Source organism: Episyrphus balteatus, chromosome 2 (genome assembly GCF_945859705.1).
Source record: "Episyrphus balteatus chromosome 2, idEpiBalt1.1, whole genome shotgun sequence".
In the NCBI taxonomy this organism is placed as follows: Eukaryota; Metazoa; Arthropoda; class Insecta; order Diptera; family Syrphidae; genus Episyrphus; species Episyrphus balteatus.
This window is the reverse complement of record NC_079135.1, coordinates 13,990,327-14,011,719: the sequence shown is the minus strand read 5'-3', so window position 1 is coordinate 14,011,719 and position 21,393 is coordinate 13,990,327. Positions and strand designations below refer to the sequence as shown.

Below are 21,393 nucleotides of genomic sequence, written 5' to 3'. Positions count from 1 at the left end.
ACAGTTATCAGAAAAATAATAAAAAAAATCGCAGCCATATATTTTGTGAGTTATGGGCATTTGAAAAAAAGTCGAAAAAATGGTCACCCTGTGACGGTTTTTCATGTGCCGTGACTACAAATCTTAAGTTTTCTCATTTTTTTCTTTTTGTTACGTAACTTTGAATAACCCTGCTACCAAATGTATTCAAAAATTTAAACTCAGCTGCATCAGTTTTAAAGCAAAAATTACTTTTTTGCCCAACTAAGTACTAAAAAAATTTACATGGCTCTAATTCAATGAACTGTAGTGTAAAAAAAATACACTACGATGTTTCGGCAAGTTACCTTAAAAGTTGGTGTGTTCAATTCTCTTTTCAAAAAGGTATAACATTGTTGAGAATATTCCATAAATAACCGAGATAAAATTTTTTTTCTTTAGAAATCCGACTTTTTTATTAGGTAATTTGTCCATATTTTTTAAGTTTTGTACCCTTTCAGAACCTTTCAGAATACAAAAACTTAAATAATATGGAAAAATTACTTGTACAATTATAACTTATTTAATTACCTATCTACAGTACAAACTTTATTCATCTTTCTATTAAAACATAAAAGTTATAACAAGTTGAAGTCGTGTCGCGTTTTCGTTTCATCTTGTTTCAAATCACTACGATACTAAAGAAGTTTTCACTTCAAAAAAATTGTTGGTTTAGCGGCAACAGTTTAAAAGTAATCACAAAAAAAGTAAAAAAAAATCTGGTCCACAAACTTCATTTGCTTATACTGAAAAATGATAAAAATTGACTTAAGCTCTTTTAACTTATTGACACAGAATTGATTTTGTTTTGACTTAAAAATGAAAAAAGAGCAACTCCTGGATTGTAGAAAAACCACGGATCTGCATCTGCATACTACTATAAAATTAATTAAAAAAAAATCGTAGGTATACCCAATAAATATGTACCTACTTTTTTCTTGAATAAACGTAGCGACAAAAGACAAACATGAAATATATAAACGACCTAAAACCTAAATTAAACAACTGTGTTTAGCCTTAACTACATTGGCTCAAAAAGTGAAAAAGTACAAAAGTGAACATTTTCAAATGCATTTTTGGATAATATGGGACTGAAAAATTAAATCAAATAATGCAGAAAGCATATTTTTTTCTCTAAAAAACATGTTGTATCAAAACAAAATGCACTTGCGAGAGAAAAAATATTTTCACTTTTGTACTTTTGCCAAAAGTGGCCAATGTAGGCTTTTTAAGTATACCTATATTTTAAAATTTCAAATGCCATTTTTTTATTTATTATTTGTTTCTACTTATTTCTACAACTTTTTTCTACTTACTAGCTTTTCCTTTTGTTTTTTTTTTTTTGTTATTGTGTTAACACCCTAAGCTTCGACTCTCGAATCTAATTCCAAATCGTTTCTCCTCTGTCAAAAATAAATCAAAACAAAATCAAACTGACAGCTCTCTTTCACACGAGGACTGTCTTCAAATTTAAAAACGTAAATAAAACATCTTAACATTTTTTATTTTTACAATAAATAAACAAATTATTACAAAGAATTGCCTTTATTAATTACAATTCTAACACATCCTCTTCCAGACCACCACCTCTAAAAATGGGCAAAGTAAATAAAACTCGTGCACTTAAACAAAAACTCTCCAAACGAATCGATGCTACCAAAAAAGCAGTCACATCCATTGCATCGAAAGTCTCATTCAAAGCCAAGGACAAATCATCTGATACGAACCTTCTACTATCCCAAACACCCTCTGGTCTAACACCCAAAAAACACAAAAACAAGAAAGAAAAATTTCGCTTAAAACACAAAAACCTTCTCACCAAATTTGCTCAACAAAAAAAGCAAAAAAAAGAAGAAATCGCCAAGAAAAATCGAGAAAAGACTGCCGTTGTTGGTGACATGAAAAAGCTTAAAGATGCTCTGCCATCTTTAGATGAACTATTTAAACTGAGTCGGGAGAATATCAAAACCGGAGTTCCAATTGAGGAACCTCAAGTTCCTAAGAAATTGAACACGAAAGATAAAATTAAGAAAAAGAATAAACAACTTGTTAACCGGGTGAGTTCATTGCAAGCTCTACTTAAGGATCCTGACTTTAAGAAGAATCCTAGAGAAGCAATTGCCTATCATATTAAATATACAAATGGTTTGATAGAATAAAAATACTTATATTTTGTTGGTTTTATTTAAAAAAGATAAAAGGTTTGAAAAGTATACAATCTCAAACTTTCAACATAATTTGATCTTCTTCGTCGGCTATAGGTCTGATTTGAATATATAGTTTATAATAATAATAATTTTAACTTAATATTTCTAAAAATTGATAATATATATAGAATTTATACCTTTCTTAAGGTTTTGTTCTAATGGCTTTCTTTTTACTCTTGTTCAGGGTTGCCAGAATAATTTCGAGGCCGTTTTCAAAAATGGTAAAAAAAAACTTTTTTTTTTTATTTTCAAATAGCTTTTGCTTATCGGACTTCAATTATAATTATGTATTTTTTTCCTTTTTGTTGATATATTCTGGTTTTCATGCTCATCTACGGGCGTAAAATTAAATTTTAAATGAAAATGTATGCAAATTGATTCTCTGTTCACATTTTTGGTGGATTTTTGCTGTAAAATGCTTTGATTTTAAAAGAGTCTGAAATCGCCAAGTTCAAACTTAAAAGAGTCAAAATCCGATAAATCGAAAATCAAAATTTTAAGGAGCGAGTTAAAAGTTCAAGGAACTTGTTTGGCGATAAATTTCCGGCTCTGGCAGCACTGCTCTTTATTGGTTTTATATTTGCTCAAATATTTCAAAATTCAATATGAAAATGTCTTGAAAAACACGTTTTTAATCATCGAAGTTTCAAAATATAAAAAAGTTTATCTTATATATAAAAATGAGTTCATTTAGTGTGTGTGGCCGATAAACTCGCGTTTGGCTGGTCCGATTTTGGTAATTTTTTTTTTGTTTGAAAGGTATTAATGTGTAGATGGTTTGTATACAAAAAAAATAATACCTTTTCTCGCATCTTTACATAGCTGTCAATTTGTACGAGTACAAAAACACTCTCACTTAAAAAAAAAAAAAAACTAAGCTTAATTTGTAAACAAATTTATTAGACAGGCTTTCAAAATAATTATTATCGTTTAAGGCCTGATTTTGACAACATTTGCGTACATGTTAATAGTTCGCAAACATGAATTTAATCAGAATTTGTTGTGTCATGCTGTGGATATGTATTTAGGTATGTATGCAAAAAAAGAACGATTAAATTCTATTTTTTTTTATCAAAAGAAGTTCAATTCTGAGGAGTACCTACTTTCAACTTCGTGATGCCATTAATGATGGTAATGTTAATGATATTGGTCAGTTCACTATTTTGCTAACTTCATACACTGGTGCACACTGGGGCCTACTGTATGGGTGGCTGATGTGATATTCTTATATATAGTAAATTAAAGTTTGGTTTTGTGTACGTTCGCTAACCGGCCAAAACGGTTGTCTGATTTTCTTAAAAGAGTAGAAAGTTTATAACAAAAAAAATTGATGATTTTATAGGGTAAATAGGGGTAACAGTACATTGAAAAAAGAGGCTATTTTCTAAACGGTAAGTTTTAGAGATCTGATTTTTTTAAATTGATAGATACATTTATTGTTAGTTTGGAAAAGGTAATGAAAAAATTCTAAAAAATTTCAAAATTAAGTTGTTAAGGGTTTTTTGCAGTCAAAACATGTCATATACCTTCGACAAAAGATTAATTACAGATAGGCAAAATTTTGTACAGAAATTTGAATTACACCATTAGAAAGATACTAAAAAAAATAGGCGTCTTATACGGATTTTATTCATAGACCCTGTACTTTTAAATATGAATTTTTGAAAAAAACAAGGATTTTTTAAAAAACTGCGAAAAATTTTAAATTAATAGGACATATGGGTTTTAATTATGCATGTGCAAATAATTGAATTTTTAAAATGATTTTTGACCGAATAACGGGAAAAACAAGTTTTTTTGTTCCAATTTTTTTGGCCGTTTTTAACTGTTTTTTATTTTTATCTTTTTTTCTTCAACATATAAATGAATGAAATTTACTGTGTAGATAGATAATAAGCAAGACTATAATTGTATATTTGTATCAAAATGTAAACGCAATCTTGAATAACGGTAAAATAAAGTTCTATTTTTCAACACGTCACATCTTTTGATTGAGAGCACATAAAAATTGTATTTAACTTTATTGAGCATCTTGATGATATTACCTTTCATTTGATCGCACATATCGCACATAGCCGTACATCAACTACAAGCTACATAATGTTAAATTAAAAACTTGAGAAATACCTAAAAACACCTGTGGAGATCGGTTGATCATGACCAGCCACCAGTGGTGGTGACCAGTGTGGGAAGTACCGTAATCTCAGTTTGAGATATAATAGGGTGTATTTGCAAAACGCTGATTTTTTAAAGTGCCGTAACAAGCCGTATTGAAATATTTATGGAAAAAACGTTTGAAAGAGTTAATAAATTTGCATTGTGAAATTTTGTGTGGTGCAGCATTGTAGTGCATGTAGTGAGCATTTTACTTAGGCTACTTTTTGGTAAAAGTTTAAAATTGAATATTTTTAGACTCATTTTACAAACTTTTAAAGTTTTAATCCCCTTTTTTTTGTTCATTACAAAGTCGAAAATTGGAAATAAATACAAGAAATGGCGGAACGAAGTCCGCCGGGTCAGCTAGTCATTTTATAAAAAAATCAAAAAAAATTCTAATCTTTAACTTTAAAAAATTAAGTTGAATATAAAATTCAACTTAGAAAGTGCTTTTAACAAACTAACTATAAATACTTCTAAGCCCTTCACAATCTAATCTATTAAAAGTACCTATTCTCTGTGTTCTAAAATATGTAGCATTTATAATACCATTTTTTTTATTATAATGCTTTTCTATCCGTAAAATATCTACATTATTATAATCCCGTCTATGTCCTTCATCCATAATATGTAAAGATAGATATTTTTTTTGTGAATGGACAATAGTTTGCTCCATAAGCCTGGTACGCTGCTCGCGCTAAATTTTAGCTCCCATACAAATTATCGAAAATTTTTATCTGAGCTAAAATGGATCCCATACAAATTATCGATAACTTGTATGGGAATTTTATCTCAGCTAAAATTTAGCGCGAGCTGCGTGCCAGGCTATAACCTAAACATTTTATTTTATATACGATATTTGACTTATCGTTCATAGAGAATTAACCTATTAAATTCGAAAAAATTGAATTTCTTAAAGCATTCACCGAATTAAAAGCTTTGTTTCGAAAGATTATGCCAACTTTTCACAAGTCGATTTTTGCCGTGCGGCGAAGCCTTTCGACTCGTGTGAATGTAAGCCGCAGGTGATTAAAGTAACAATTCCCATAGAAAAACCCTAGTAGACTTAAGCCGTGCGACATATCGTGCGGCTAAAATCGACTCGTGAAAAGTCGGCATTAGGAATAAACAAACAACTTTTGTAGGAAAACTGTGTTATATTTGTAACTAAATTTGGTTGAACCAATGGATTGGAATATTGGTTCAATAATATTTTTATTATAGTAATGGGAAACGAATTTGAAAGTAAAGTATTCATGATTTTGGTAATGTTTTTATGACGAAAAGTAATATCGCTCATATCCAATACTCTGCTTTTGAAATTTTTTTCTGTATTAATAATGAACTGTTTTGGCTGTTGCGAATTATTATTAATAAGGTGACCTGATGATGTAAGTTTTTTATACCAATCAAATATGAAATGATTATTTTTTCTTATTACAAGAACATTAAGATATGAAAGGTTTCCATTGTTTTCATATTCAACGGTAAATTGAAGTTTTGGATGAAAACTATTCATTGCATACTAGAATTCCAAAATTAAAATTCTTAGAAATACTACGTTTTTTTTTTTGTAATAGATAAAAATTATTTAGAATATTTTATTATCTCCAATATTGGCAGATATTGTAATGGAAGCCTTATTGGATAGTGTTTTTGATAATATTCATTATACCTAAACCTAAAATTGTTACAAAATATGTTGATGACATTTTTGTTATACTTAAATCTAATCATGTTAATTCGATTCTAGATGCAATAAATGGTTTTTATCCAAAACTTCAATTTACTTAATTTCTTATAGTTTAATTTGATAAGACATTTTTTGAATTTCTTATCAAATAATAAAAAAGTTCTCTTTTTCAAGACAAACTTTTTTTTTAATATTTGAACGAAACAAATACCTACCATGCGACAATATGTTGATTGAGAACACTAATGATAAGTATTATTTTAAATTATATTAACATTTTTAAAGAATTATTTTATTTGCTTAGTCTTGAAAAAACGCGAAACGTCGACGAAAAAGTTAAAAATTTCAAACTTAGACCTAGAGCCAACGAAGAAGATAACTTATTTAAAATACAAATATTTTGGTTTAAATTCAAAGATAAAAGGTTTAAGAAAATACAATCTCAAGGTCGCAAGCCTCAATTCCATGCTTTTGGTATTCAAAGCTTTGACTTCCTTTGACTAAATTCTGCGATAGCATTGAAGAATTCCTCTGAACGGAATCTCTTCTGCAATTCCTCACATTCGTTGTTCATAGCCTTTTCCAAGTCGCTGTGACAGGCTCTTCTGAGGAGTAACTTTCCAGCCATCAATGATCCCATTGGGAGTCTTGTTATTTCCATTACCTTTGGCCAGATTTTTGTCTCAAGTTCATTAGGTTTTACCACATCGGCAACGAAATTCAGCCGAAGAGCCTCTTCGGCTGTTAGCTTTTGATTTAAAAGCAAAACTTCAATAGACTTGGACTTGCCAAGTAGCCGAGGGAATGTATATGACGAGCATCCCTCAGCACAAAGTCCGAGTTTAGTAAATGGTGCTAGGAAATATGTCTAGAATTATACAAGTCAATTAAACTCGTATTTAAGAAAAGAGTCTACAATCTCACCGTATCAGTGCAATAGATGATGTCACAAAGAGCAGCTGTGGTCATTCCAATGCCAATACAAGGGCCATTGACCACAGCAACTAGAACCTTTGGAAACTCATAATAAGCGCTTATCAAACTCTTTAAAACCCTGTCAGTTTCTTGTAAGACTTCATCATAATCTCTGTCCATAGCATTTGTCAGAGATAAGTCATTACCCGACGTAAAGTAATCACCAGTTCCTGTAATGGCAACAACTGCCACAGAATCATCTTCACCTGCTAATCTCAGAACTTGAGCAATTTCAATGTAAGCATCTCGAGTCATTGAGTTCTTTTTTTGTGGATTGTTTATTTTAATTATGAGCAATTTGTCTCGTTTTTCAAGAAGAATTGCTATGAATTTTTTATATTGTTCGGTTAATTGAGACATTTTCTTATTTTTTTTTTTTTTGTTGGTGTTGTTTTGTTTTGGTTACAGAGTGAAAAGACGTTGTTCAAGTTTCGTTAGCAACCTAACGAAGACTAGTTGCATTTTTAAATAAGTGCACTTAAAGGTGACGCTATGGAATTATCTTTTTGGAATTTGTACTTTTTGTATAAATATTTGATTATTTGGTTTTATTTGCGTTGAAAATACGAAATCAGCTGAGTGCATTTTGGTTCAAGTGGAGTGGAAAGTGTAGACTTTTTGACGTTCGCCATACCACGATAACAGTATGCTCCACAAGTTTTGTTTTTAATATTTTTTATTAATGGTGTTTTGGAGTGAATCAATCTTTTTCGCTGTTGTTGCGAAACGAAAAATTTTCAAGTCTCCAAAGTCGACAACGAAAATGCTAACGAAAAATATCATCAAAATAGAAATAAAAAAATTCAAAATTATAATTTAAAATCAAGAAAAATCAACAGAAAATAATTTTTAAAGCAAGAAATAAATTAATAATTAAAAGTGAAAAAACCGTCAACACTGAACAGGACAGTAAAAAGAAAGTGAAAAATGAGTGAAAACTCTCAAATTTTTCGCTAGAGCTGCGTACTGAAGCCTAGTTCGCTGCTGATGCGAAACGAAATTTTCCATACAAAATTTCGTTAACGAAATCTTGAACGAAATTAAATTTGTTTTGTTTTTGATTTTAAACTTTTTTTTCTGATGTTTTTTCTTGATTTTATTTATTTTTATTTTCATAATTTTTACTTTGCTATAATACCCGATGGTATTTTTTTGTAAACATGAGCGCTGTTGTCTTTGGAGAGTTGAAAATTTTTCATTTCGCGTCAGCACCGTACTAGGCTTGAAATACGAAATTTTCCGTTCAGGATTTCGTTAACGAAATTTTGTATGGAAAATTTTTGTTCGCTTCAGCTGCGTACTAGGCTTAAGTCTGGTACGCAGTTCAAGATAAATTTTAGCTCCCATACAAATTATCGAAAAATGTTAGCCAAGCTAAAATGGATTTCATACAAATTATCGATAACTTGTATGGGAATTTTATCTCGGCTAAAATTTAGCTCCATCTGCGTACCAGGCTTTAAACTACATTGGCCACTTTTTGCAAAAGTACAAAAATGAAAATATTTTTTCCCCCTAGCGCAGTTATTTTTTAAAAAAGATTACAAAAATTGTTTTTATTCCAAAAAATAAGCTTTCTGCGTAATTTTTTTTAATTTTTCAGCCCGAAAAACTATACCAAAATGCGTTTGAAAATTTTCTCTTTTGTACTTTTTGAACCAATTTAGTTAATGCTTGAGTTGTTTATGTTTCATTTTTATCTCTTGGCGCTACGTTTATTTCAAGATTTAAAAAAATATTTATTGGAAATAAAAAAAATTGTTTTAAATAGGTATTTATGTCGTTCGACTAGGATTTTTCTATAGGGATTGTCACTTTAGTCGCCTGCGACTTACTTTCACACAAGTCAAAAAGATTCGCCGCACGGCTAAAATCGACTCGTGAAAAGTCCCCAATAGGTCGACTTGTAACTTTAACTTTAACATGTGGCTTAAGTACACACGAGTCGACTTAAAGTGAAAAGTTTCACCGCATGGCAAAAATCCATTCATGAAAAATCTGCATTATTTCGCACTTCATCGAGTTCAAAAATGCAAAAAAACATAAAAAACAATCAAAATGTTTTTGGAACAAAAAATGCTTTCTATAACCTATCTTGTATCACATACTGTCACTTTTTCGAGTATCGATAATAAAATTCCACAGAACTGTCAAACTTTTTATCAAAATTTTGTTTATTTACAAAATTAATTTCAATTCTTTATCAACTCGGTGTTAAAAATTTCTATTAATTTGCAAAAATGACGGAATTCTTAGCCGAAAATAATTTATGTGGACAAAATCTCCTACGAATTGTCTCCATGGGCAATTCAATAATTGCTGAAATATTAAGACTGAAAGATTACATTCCTGATGTTTTCAAGTAAATACACTACAAACTTTTGTCCAAGAGTATTTTCTAAATTTTAATTGAAATATGCTCCCTTTTAGATTAGAATCTAAAGCTGACCAACAAAAGTATGGTGACATTATTTTAGATTTCAGTTATCTACGAATTGCTGAAGCTCAAGACAAAAAAATTGAAAATAATCCAGTAAGTTGGAATATAAAATGAATAGATTCTTTGTCTCTGTAAAATGTCATTTGTTAGGCTCTTCAAGATCTCGATGAAGAATTTCGAGATAACTACATCGAACTACTAACTCGATTCTATTTGGCATTCGAGAGTACACATCAATATGCCTCCGATTTGAAACATTTCGTTGAAGAACTAAATCGAGGCTATTACATCCAACAAACTGTCGAATCAGTTTTGCAAGATGAAGAAGGAAAACAACTTATGGTAAGAATTTTTTTTCATATTAAGGCTTAGCAGGAGTTAGATAATTCCATTTCCAGTGTGAATCCTTATATCTCTTTGGAGTCATTCTCCTCGTTCTTGATTTCCACATTCCGGGATTGATCCGGGAACGCCTCCTAATCTCCTACTATCGATATAGTGCAGCTAGAAACCATGGCGATAGCAACATCGATGATGTCTGCACTCTTCTTCGATCCACTGGATTTTCAACTCAACCAAATACCAAACCAGTTCCAAACTATCCAGAAAGCTATTTCAGGTATATTCTAATCACGGTTGCCGTTTTTGTAGAATCCTACCAAACTTGATAGGTTTTACACACGTTATTCTTAAGGGTAATTCCATGAAAAAGTGGACACGAAATTTAAGCAAATTATGCAGGCTTCTTTACTTTTTCCAATAGCAAATTACTAGCTACGAACGGCAACTCTTTGTGCAAGTTGCAAGAAAAGATTCTTTATTATATATCCTTATGAAAGAAATTAAATTCAGGAAGTAAAAAAATTCTAAAAGCAACTACAGAAGGATTTTACATGAATGTGACGGAGCCAACAGAAAACAAGATGAATCTAATAAAACAAATTAACATTTAAGCAAGCTTCATTAAAGAATATTCGATTTTATTACTTTAATGACAATGTATTTATTCTTTATTCTTGCAACAATAAATCGCAGGTAACAAATTACCAAAGGTTACCAAATTAATGTAACATGAGTTACCTAAATATTTTCAAATTTTTCATCGAAATATTTTAAAAAAATGTTTGGTTTTGTCACTAATTTTAAAAGCTTATAATTTTCCATACATAGAATCTTCATGAAAAACAAATTAAGATTCTAAATCTCACAGAAAAACTTCATTCCGTCGGACTCTTAAAACTCGTGTCCGATTATTGTAACATGAGTTACCAACAGACTTTTATTTTTTTTTCTTAGCAAATGCTTAAAATAAAAAAAAATGTTTTACTTAATTATGAAAGTAATAGTTGTGATACATTCATGGACAGTATTTACGAATCAATTTATATTAAAATTGACAACAACAAAAATCTACTTATATATTGGAAATTTTTCAGAATGTAACGCGAGTTACCATGGAATTGCTCTCAAGTTAATTTAAATTTAATGTATTTATTTTGTTTCTCATTATGGATTATAATCTGTATTAAACCGTTTCTATTTCACTGCATAAACAAGAGCAAAAATAAATTCAGTAACTCTTAAAACACTGGTCGAAGTCAAAATTTTGAATATTAACAGGTCAAGAGCACGTCTTTTGGGTACATTTGAAGTCGATTAAATCTCCGTAATTTTTTTTTTTTTGCTAAATTACTTATGTACCCTCAAAACGCCATATTAAAATATCCTGAAAATACTTTTTCAAAATTGTTTTTTTTTTCTCAAAAATATTGGAAAAAGAAATTTTTGATACATTTACTCAAAACCTTAATTGTTTTTTTTTTTTTAAGTAATGAATGGTTTTTTGAACTTAATTCCCGTTTGCGTCTTCTGATTTGAACTTACAAAAAGCAATATTTTAAGGAAAAATATATATTTTTGACTAAACATCAAAAAGAACTTAATTGAAAATTAGTTTTTGTAACTTTATAGCGAAAAAAGTGATGTTTGTATTTGTAGTAGATAGAATAAATTTGTTAACAGTTCTGAATCCAGCACACTAAAATCAATTAAACTCACTTAACAAAGTTCTTGCTCCTGACTTGTTCTTGTTTTTTGCTGACCAGAATCAGTAGTTCTGATATGATTAAATCGGAAGATAACTTTTTCACAGATCGCCCTAATTCGAGGTGTCATCTTTTTTCCTCATTTTGATTCCTGCGTTAAATAGTTACAAAAAATAATTGTAGTTGGAAGCTTAAATGGGAATCTTTTTTTGAATTTAAGCTTTGCTAATTTGGAGAGGATTTTGCATGGTAGCTAAAATTTTAGCTCATCTGCATATCTACACCCAGAGAAAAAAAAGTTTTTTGTAACTATTTGCATAGTCACTTTATAGAAATCAATACAATTTAAAAATGAATATTATAATATTAACATGCCAAAATTTAAAAATAACTATTATAATAGTTAAAATTGCTTATATTCCATAGCATTTCCGTAACTATTAAAATAGTCATTTTAACTATTAGGTTTATAGTTAGAAAAAACCATTATAATAGTCACATGCTACAGCAAAATAGTTAAAAGTTACTATTTTTAAGCAGTGTGGTACAAAAATAGAGACTTGTTAAAAAAGAATTAAACCTGTTGCTCGTTTAATTCTTACGAATTCAAAATTCCAAATAGTTATAACTATGACTATTTTTTCCCTGACTGTAGTATTCTAAAAGGTGTTTTAAGGTGTAACTTAAAGTGTCTCTTCTTCAATGGAAGTTTAAGGTAAGTTTGGTAGGGTTCTTGGAGAAGTTTGGTAGGAATTTTTTTTTGGCGAGTGGCAACCGTGATTCTATAATCGTTTTCTTTTGATTCTCTTTGACTTGAATTCTCTCCCATAGCCGATTCACTTTCGATCAAACTTTTGTGGATATGGTAATCGGTCGTCTGCGCTCCGATGACATCTACAACCAAATCAGCATCTATCCTCATCCAGATCATCGATCCACTGCTCTTTCAAATCAAGCTGGAATGCTTTATGTTTGTCTTTACTTTTCTCCCAAAATCATTCATAACCAAGTTGCACAAATGCGTGAGATTACAGACAAATTCTTCTCCGACAATTGGGTTGTCCCTGTTTATATGGGAATCACAGTAAATCTAGTCGATGCTTGGGAGCATTTCAAAGCTGCAAAAACGGCTCTAAGTCCTGTTGTTGAGACGAACTCTGTAAAAGGCTTCTGTTTACTCCACAAAGAGAAGCTTAAAAAGGTTTTCCTACAAACCTATGAGATCCTAAAAGTCGGTGTTCTCACTGAAAGCTTCACTTTGCAAACCCTCACCAGAATCATTGCTCTCATTCGAGATTGCAATGTAGTCCTTCGATGGTTCATTCTCCATACAAGTTCTCCAATACTTGAAATCTCTTCTGGCAAACGTCATAAACAAATCTGTGAACTCGTTCAGACTGAAAGTGATTTCAAACACTCAAAAATCTTCCAACTGCTACTAAATTGCAGTCAATTGGAATTGATTGTGAAGGAAATCTTAAAAGATCTCATCACAGAAAAAGAACAACGATGGGAGAACTTTCGTAAAGAAGCTCTCGATCGTGTCAATGAACTTAGTGAAGCATTCTCAGGTAGTCGCCCTTTATCCAAAATCGAAAAGAATCCATCTTTAAAACAATGGTTTGCTGATATTGGCAAACAAATAACCAATTTGAAAATCAATAATCCCAATATGTCAGGAAGGACTATAATTCAATTAATTCAAGCTCTCGAAGATGTCCAAGAATTCCATAATCTTCAATCCAATATGCAAGTTAAACAATATCTTCAAGAAACTCGTGAGTTCCTTACCAGTATGATCCAGGTAATCAATATCAAAGAAGATGTCTTGATCAATATTCAACTGATTAGTGATTTGAGTTATGCTTGGAGGACCATAGACTCGGAATATACTCAAATAATGCAGGAAAGCATTAAGAAACAACCAAAATTGGTCATCAAATTGAGAGCGACATTTCTTAAATTAGCCAGTGCCTTAGAGATTCCACTTTTAAGGATTAACCAGGCAAAAAGTGAAGATCTCGCCTCGGTTTCGAAATACTACAGCACTGAATTGGCCAATTATATTCGTAAAGTAGTCCAAATTATTCCCGAGACTATGTTTAGTATTTTAGCAGAAATTATCCAAATGCAGACGTCAGTTATCAAAGAAATTCCAACTCGATTGGAGAAGGACAAGTTGAAGGAATATGCTCAGTATGATGAACGTCAGGCTGTTTCGAAGTTAACCTTCTCAATTGCTGTCTTCACTGAGGGAATCTTGATGATGAAGAAGACTCTTGTCGGAGTCATCGAATTGGATCCCAAAAAGCTTCTTGAGGATGGAATTCGTAAGGAACTGGTAAAGAATCTGGCAAATGCATTGAATGCTGGACTGATCTTTGGTCCCAAAGGCAAGACTAGTGATTTAGAAGATAAACTATTCCAACTCTCCAAAATCATGGATGGATATCGGAGATCTTTTGAATACATTCAAGACTATTTGAATATTCATGGATTGAAGATTCTCCAACAGGAAATGTCTAGAATTATAAATTACAATGTCGAACGGGAATGTAATGCATTTTTGAGAAATAAAGTTCTCGACTGGCAATCATCGTATCAAAGCACGACAATTCCAATACCTAATTTCCCTCCAATTCCAGGAGATACAACGTCAAATAACTTTATTGGTCGATTGGCCAGGGAAATTCTTCAATGCACTGATCCCAGATTGACAATCTATTTGGATTTGAAAGCAACTTGGTATGACAAAAAAACGCACAAAGAAATACTCGATTCGAGATTTTTCATTAAAGTTCGTGAAGCAATTGGACCAGCTGGTTTGGTGGGCCTTGATAGACTGTATTCGTATATGTTTATATCGGATTTGAAGAAGAATATTGAAAAGATGCAGCAAAATATTGCCACGGATAAAATGTGGGTAGAGGCGTTGGCTTCTTTGACTAGGGAACTCGATGAGAAAATGATTATAAAAAATCCAGTTAAATTCTATGGAAATTACACAACTAGATGGGTGAAGGTTTGGCCAACTATACTTGAATGGTTGCTTCAAATTGGACATAAGCAAATTTTGAGACAACAAATTGCATATGAATTGAATAAGAGTTGTAAATTTAATTCGAAGAATCTTGAAGCTTCATTGGATGCATTGAATAAGTAAGTAGAAGCAATTTATTTTTTCAAAAGAATTCGTTGACAATTTTTCCTTGCAGGTCTCTTCTAATTGATTTTCAAGAATCCCAAGAGATTGAAGGAAAACCCAAGCCAGAAAAAGATATTCTGTCTGAATTGAATTCATATTTGATATTTAGTGGAAATTATGATCCAATGCAGCAAGTTTTTGTGCTAACCAAGAATTCTCACAACATATCATTGTTCCTTCTTTTGTTTACCATATCGCATTCAATGAAATTTCAATTTTCCAAAAATCTCAATATGCTAATGGCAAAGAGTTTCAAAGAACATATCGATGGGGTGGCAATGATTATTGGAATTCAAACTGTTTTGAATCAATTTCATCGAGATGTTCTTTATTTGTATGTTGAGTATTTGTGTCAGTATGTTACATCGTTGGTGGAAGCTAATTTGAGGTGAGATTTTTTTATATTTTTGTAGAAAGTTGCTATTTGAACTTATTTTATTGTTTGAAGTGCAAAACAGGAAATTGGATTGGAATGTAGCACTATGATACATTATTTAGAAGAATTTATACGAATTGGAAAATTACCTAGGAGTTTGTTGGAAGAACACGTCCCACTGATTGTTTTAAATCAGTTTGAGTATCTATCAAGCAATAAGTAATTTAAAGGGAGGACTGGACAACAAAAAAAAAAACAGGAACAAAGCTATTTTTTTTAATTTAATTTTATATAATTGTTATATACAAAACTGCATGTGGAAAGCACGTAAATATACCTTATTGTGATTAATTTACATATATACTCAAAAATTTCAGTTATAATTTAATGCATTTTTTAACGCCTTGGTTCCTGAAGTTGTACAATTGATCTAATTCTACCTAAAATGTTAAAGAAAAGCCATACCAGTGGGTTTAAATTCGAATTAATTTTTTTTTCAGTATTAGTGTTAGAGATTCTCTAAACTCATAGAAATTGGAACCATTTAAGGAGCAAAAAACAAACAAAAAATTAAAGGAAAGTTACCTGTCTTCATAGAAACTTTACCAAGAAAGACTTGAATTGGACTCCGAATGTGCTCATGCTATGCAAACCAAGTCAAAATAAAATAAAATGCAAGACTGGGTCGCAAGAGTACTTGCTTATATAGATAAAGAAACAAAACCTTAAGTCGAACATACGAATGTGTAGAATATTAGAAGTTCTTGACGAAACAAATTTGGTGCGCCGCACCGTTTGCGAAGGATCAAACCAGCTGATATGGCCCAGTAATTTATTTGAGTGCGGAGTTTTTTTTATTGTTTTTCATAATATTAACAAAAGTTAAAAAATGTAAACCATTACTTAAATGTTTCATCTGAACTTAGTTGAGGGAGATGGTTTAAGTGCGTTAGGAACCCCGCATACACACATATCTCAGCTCTTTGCCAGTTGCGCAGACTCTTCCTCGATTTTTCACTTCTGGTTTCAAGAATTTTAATATTGTGCCAATTTGTTTGCTTATCAAATTTTTGCCTGTTGTCTTTCAGTAAAAAAAAATTTCTTAAAACAGGTTTGTTTTTCCTTTTTTTTCCTTTAATTTAACGAAATTAATAATACATTTAAAAACTCCAAATAACAATACAGAATTAATGATATATTTATTTTCAATAAATCTGATTAGATAACATTTAAACCAACCTCACAGGAGAGAACAAATGCAAAAGGGAAATTAAAAAAAAATAATAATAATAATAACAAAACCTCTAAGGCCAAAAACTTTGAGGTAGAATATTTGTAGGAGCTATCATAAAAGTTGGACTTTCTTTATGTAATAACAGTTGGTGCATTACGTCCGGTAAATTTAGGAAGTTCAGAAATCTCCAATGCAATATCAATGAGTGGCTTTAACATTTCACTTGCTTTACCCAAAACGTTGTCTTTTTCATATGAATCAATATACAATCTAAAAATAATAGAAAAGAATACTAGAACGATTTTTACGGTTGATTTAAATATTGTTCCTACCTAACAGTAGCACCAGAACTTCCAGTTCCACTCAAACGCATCACAATACGACTACCGTCTTCAAAAACTATCCTCAAACCTTGTTTTGTTGACACAGATTTATCCACTGGATCGGTATAGCTGAAGTTATCAGCAACCTTAACCTTGTAAGTTTTGCCACCACTGGAGTAGGATTTTCCAGCAAATGCTGGGTTAGTAATATTCTTTTCCATAGCTGCCATCATTTGATTGCAAGGATCCAAATCACATTCTTCGTAATCGTAACGAGTAAAGTAGTTACGACCATAAATTGACCAGTGGTTCTTAAGAATCTCCTCGATTCCCTTTCCAGTGTGTTGCATCACTGATAACCAAGCTAATACAGCCCAGATTCCATCCTTCTCACGGATATGATTTGATCCAGTACCAAAACTCTCTTCACCACACAAACATAACCGACCGGCATCCATTAGGTTACCAAAGTACTTCCATCCGGTTGGGACTTCGAATACCTCTTTGCCCAATTTGGCTCCGACCAAGTCGACAGCTGAAGCAGTTGGCATACTGCGAGCGAATCCTTGAACACCATTCTTTTGGAAATATGGGATGCATTCCAAGTAGTGAGCGATAACGGCTAGCGAGTCACTGGGTGTCACAAAGAAGGCTTTGTTACCAATAATCATGTTACGATCCTTAACAAAAATTAAAAGAACAATTATTTTCAAACAATAAGACAAAAAAACTATTCAAACTTACACCATCACCATCAAAAGCAGCACCAATATCATAGTCACCCTTTGAAACAGTTTCGACCAAATCCTTGGCATAAGTCAAATTTGGATCTGGATGAAGACCACCAAAATCTTCAAGAGGTGTTGTATGTACTACACAATCTTCAGAAGCACCCAAGTTGGTGAGGAAGATTTCGCGCACATAAGATCCAGTAACTCCATTCATTGAGTCAATACGCATTTTAAGTGGTTTGCCTGTTGACTTTCCACTAACATAATCACGCAGTTTGGCGAAATCAAAGATTTCTTTCATATGATTGACGTAATTTGACACGGAATCAATGACGTCAACAACAAATGGTTTACCATTGATCTAGAATTAAGTTTTTGTAAAAATGAATAATTCAAAGAATTTGGTATTACTTACATCAAATGTACTAGTTCCAGGTTTGCTTATATCAATTTGTAGACCAGCTACAATTTTGTACTCTTTAATGGCAGTTGATAGATCATAGATCTTGTTGGTAAAGGCGTCAGGAGCTGGACCTCCATTTTCGCAGTTGAATTTGATTCCAAAATCATTTTCGGGACCACCGGGGTTGTGAGAAGCAGTTAGTACAATGCCACCTAACGAAATGAAAACAAAATTTAGAATTTTTGAAAACTGCGATCATAATCAAAAATTATAACAAAAATTGTTAAGCTCTGAGAGTTGAGCAATTTGATCGGTGATTTGAATAAATTCCTTTCACTTTTCACTTTTATAAAATCCAATTTTGCACCCAAAAACTAAAAAATATTCCCTCACCTAGACTAATACGACTTCTAAGGATGTGAAAACTTTTATTTGTTTAAACTGTTTTGAAAATATTGAATCAGGCATGATTTAAAATAGCTTTAAAGATATTCAAACTGTGAAACGATTATAGTCTATTCGATTATACTTAAATCGAAAACAACATTTTTAGATTTTATAAAAAAAAATCAAGTTTTTGTAAACGGATCGATTATTTTTTTTTTTTTGAAATTTTGTTTATGTGTCAAATAATATTTCTTAACAATTAATTTAATTAAAGTGGACGCTTTATGTCTCTATTTTTGCAATATATGTACATATGTAGGTACTATAGGGCTTGTTTAGGATAAATAAAAAAATCAATTTATTATAAAAACAGATTTAATTTTTTTACATTACTTGTGAAATTCTTTAAAAATAACAAATTTTAAATTTTCTCTAATTATATTCAGTAATGTCGTTTTCCAAAATTATGGGAGTGAATCACTCTTTTTTTGTGCAATTTTGGAATTTGTTCACGAAGAATTTGACAAGTGGAGTAATTTGACGTTTGCTTTGCATGTGTTTGTAATACGAAATAATGAATAAAATAATAACACAATCTTTTAAATTCACTTTTAGTGATTTTTTACAATACTCTATTGAATTTTTGTTTTTGTAAATAAATATAATTTCCTTCACAAAAAAAGTTAAAACAACCCAACAATTTGACAAGCAGTCCATGAAGTCAAATGTAGAAGTATTGGTAATCACTCCGTCACTCCTTCATAATTTTGGAAGTGAAGAATTCACTCCTTTTTCAATTTTGGAATTTGAAATCACTCTTTTGATTATATAGCTAGGAGTGTCACTCCTTGAATTTTGGAAAACGACATAAGTAGCTTTAACAATAGTGTTACTTTTACTCTAAGAGCAAGTACGTGCAACCCCAGAGAAAGCAAAACTTTATCGTATGCCGTAATTCGACCCCAGATATACACTGAACTGAAGTAACTGTCGTAAAGTAAATAAAAATCATCTCACTAAAGATCGTTATACAATATGGGTGCCATAAACTTAAGAAGACTTTCTAAATGCACGATTTCTTATGCTTTTAATAGTTATTAATCTATTATAATTTTTTTCTTGAATTAAATCAAAACCTTAATCTTAATCAAAATCATTAAAGAATTGATCGATTTTGTTTATAGGTACCTATACCTACATTAAATCAACAATGATATAACAGAATTTATTAACAAAAACAAATACTACTCAAGTGTCTTATCGGCCGTAAAAAAAAAAAAAACTAAAAAAAGTTATCAACTCAATTGCCCTCTATATGCTCTATTTGTCCAACTTATAAATGATAAGCCAATACGTAACAAGTTATATGGATTTTTTACTATTTAAATCAAGACTCTTTACAATTGTTTCAAAAGCAATCTTCTTCTTCTGAAAATTAAAACTTAGAAGAAAACTTATATGTAAACACTTACCCAAAGCCTTGTTATGGCGAATTAAACTTGAAACGGCAGGCGTTGACAAAATTCCATTTTGACCAACTAACAACCTTGAAACCTAAACGAAAAAAAAGTCAAAGTAATTTTATTTTTAGATACCGATCTCAATCGTCTTAAATTGTTGCTAAATTAATTGATTAAAATGATTGCTTACTCCATTGGCGGCACACATGCGGACAATAATTTCAGTTGCCTTTTTACAATAGTAACGTCCATCACCTCCGACAACCAACAGCGAACCATTGATAGCGCTTCCATTGGCATCAAGGATGCACTGAATAAAGTTCTCTGTATAATTTGGTTCAACAAATACTTTAACCTGATAGAAAAGAAGATAGTTAAAATTCTTTTAAAAAAAAAAGGTCTAAAATCATTATACTTTTTTACGAAGACCACTGGTTCCAGGTTTTTGGCCTTCGAATGGGGTTGTTTTAACAGTTGATGCACTAAGAGCCATTCTCCAAGATAATAACACTCGCACTTTATCGACTAACAGCAGAATGAAAATGAAATTCACAAAAGTGATTGTCTGACCTGAGATTTGGAACAAAAAATCCAAAAAGCTACCGAACAGTTGTCCAAGTATAAACTCCCACTGATACTCTCTCCAACTAAACTGATAAGTTTTTTTTTCTTCAATGTCGCTTAAAGGTCATTGTGCGAATTGGCTGTCACACAGAGTTTTGTTTGTTATGACAGGCCGGTTATTTTGTTTGGTTGGAATAATTCCGAATAAATGGCAATTTTACATACTAGTCAAAGATCATTTTAATTTTTATTTGGTTAATGTATTCATATTTTTGCATTAAGTATTCATTAAATTAATAAATTAATTTAAAAACTTACAAAAGTCCAAAAGCCGATGTCAACAAAACAAAAAATGTGTCATGTCAAAATATATGCCAGAGGTGCGTTCTTTTTCTAACAATAGTTAACTATTGTTAACTATCGTTAACTTTTGTCGTTCCTAAACTACAAAATAGTTACGATTTGTAACTATTTGACAGATGAACATCGTTCCTAAACTCGTTTTGAAGTGTCAAATAGTTACAAATCGTAACTATTTCCAACTCACCTCCATGATATGAGTTAAACATTCATGAGATTGTTGATGTGTCAAAGTGGATGTTTTGTTTACAAAACAAACTCAAAGATGTTTTTTCTTTTGGAAATAAGCGGGAAAAATGAAAATAAAAAGAGAGTTTTGTAATTTTTTGATGAAAGATAATTTATTTTAAATAAAAAACAAATTTTTTTGTTATAATAATGGAAATAAAAGTATTCTCAAAAGAAATTTAGCTGGTGGTTTGACAGTCTAACAATCTCTAACAATAAATCGTTCCTAAATGATTTGTAAATAATCCAACGATTTCTAACAATGACACTTGAACAATAATTTTTGACATAACAACGATCGTTGACTATTGTTAGAAAAAGAACGCACCTCAGGGCTGTGTTCGTAGGCTATCATTATTTTAACACAGATTCTCAAACTTAAATTGAATGCAGTATTTATGTTGTTTTCCATTGGAAATTGAGGAGTTTACTCCGGATTTATTAACTTCACTGGGCGCATTCACAAACCTCTAGGTGCTACGTAGTCGGGTTTCAACTGCACTACAAAGCTAGGTGACAGATGCAATAAAAAAATGTGTTTTGAGTGGTTTAAAAGCTTTTTTTTCTTTGAAATTCCTCAATTTCCT

The 21,393-nt window shown here is 31.1% G+C and overlaps 4 protein-coding genes across 4 annotated transcripts; 2 read left to right on the top strand and 2 right to left on the bottom strand.

The window, feature by feature from the left end:
- Window positions 1-1,387: 1,387 nt before the first annotated feature.
- LOC129910818 (ribosome biogenesis protein SLX9 homolog) lies at window positions 1,388-2,182 on the top strand. The gene is made up of 2 exons (XM_055988388.1): window positions 1,388-1,496; window positions 1,598-2,182. Exon 2 carries the CDS (start codon window positions 1,614-1,616, stop codon window positions 2,175-2,177), a length of 564 nt encoding a protein of 187 aa, XP_055844363.1. The 5' UTR covers window positions 1,388-1,496; window positions 1,598-1,613; the 3' UTR covers window positions 2,178-2,182.
- Window positions 2,183-6,330: 4,148 nt separating this feature from the next.
- Window positions 6,331-7,633, bottom strand: LOC129910813 (enoyl-CoA delta isomerase 2-like). Its single transcript, XM_055988384.1, has 2 exons — window positions 7,000-7,633; window positions 6,331-6,943 (listed from the first exon to the last, which is right to left on the bottom strand). Exons 1-2 carry the CDS (start codon window positions 7,408-7,410, stop codon window positions 6,554-6,556), a joined length of 801 nt encoding a protein of 266 aa, XP_055844359.1. The 5' UTR covers window positions 7,411-7,633; the 3' UTR covers window positions 6,331-6,553.
- Window positions 7,634-9,272: 1,639 nt separating this feature from the next.
- LOC129910809 (WASH complex subunit homolog 5) lies at window positions 9,273-15,538 on the top strand. The gene is made up of 7 exons (XM_055988379.1): window positions 9,273-9,412; window positions 9,481-9,583; window positions 9,641-9,832; window positions 9,889-10,109; window positions 12,367-14,694; window positions 14,751-15,128; window positions 15,189-15,538. Exons 1-7 carry the CDS (start codon window positions 9,291-9,293, stop codon window positions 15,337-15,339), a joined length of 3,495 nt encoding a protein of 1,164 aa, XP_055844354.1. The 5' UTR covers window positions 9,273-9,290; the 3' UTR covers window positions 15,340-15,538.
- A 752-nt stretch (window positions 15,539-16,290) lies between these two features.
- LOC129910810 (phosphoglucomutase) lies at window positions 16,291-20,411 on the bottom strand. The gene is made up of 7 exons (XM_055988380.1): window positions 20,070-20,411; window positions 19,845-20,009; window positions 19,667-19,748; window positions 17,820-18,019; window positions 17,418-17,765; window positions 16,683-17,353; window positions 16,291-16,620 (listed from the first exon to the last, which is right to left on the bottom strand). The coding sequence occupies exons 1-7, from the start codon at window positions 20,145-20,147 to the stop codon at window positions 16,482-16,484; spliced, it is 1,683 nt and encodes a 560-aa protein (XP_055844355.1). The 5' UTR covers window positions 20,148-20,411; the 3' UTR covers window positions 16,291-16,481.
- Window positions 20,412-21,393: the final 982 nt, after the last annotated feature.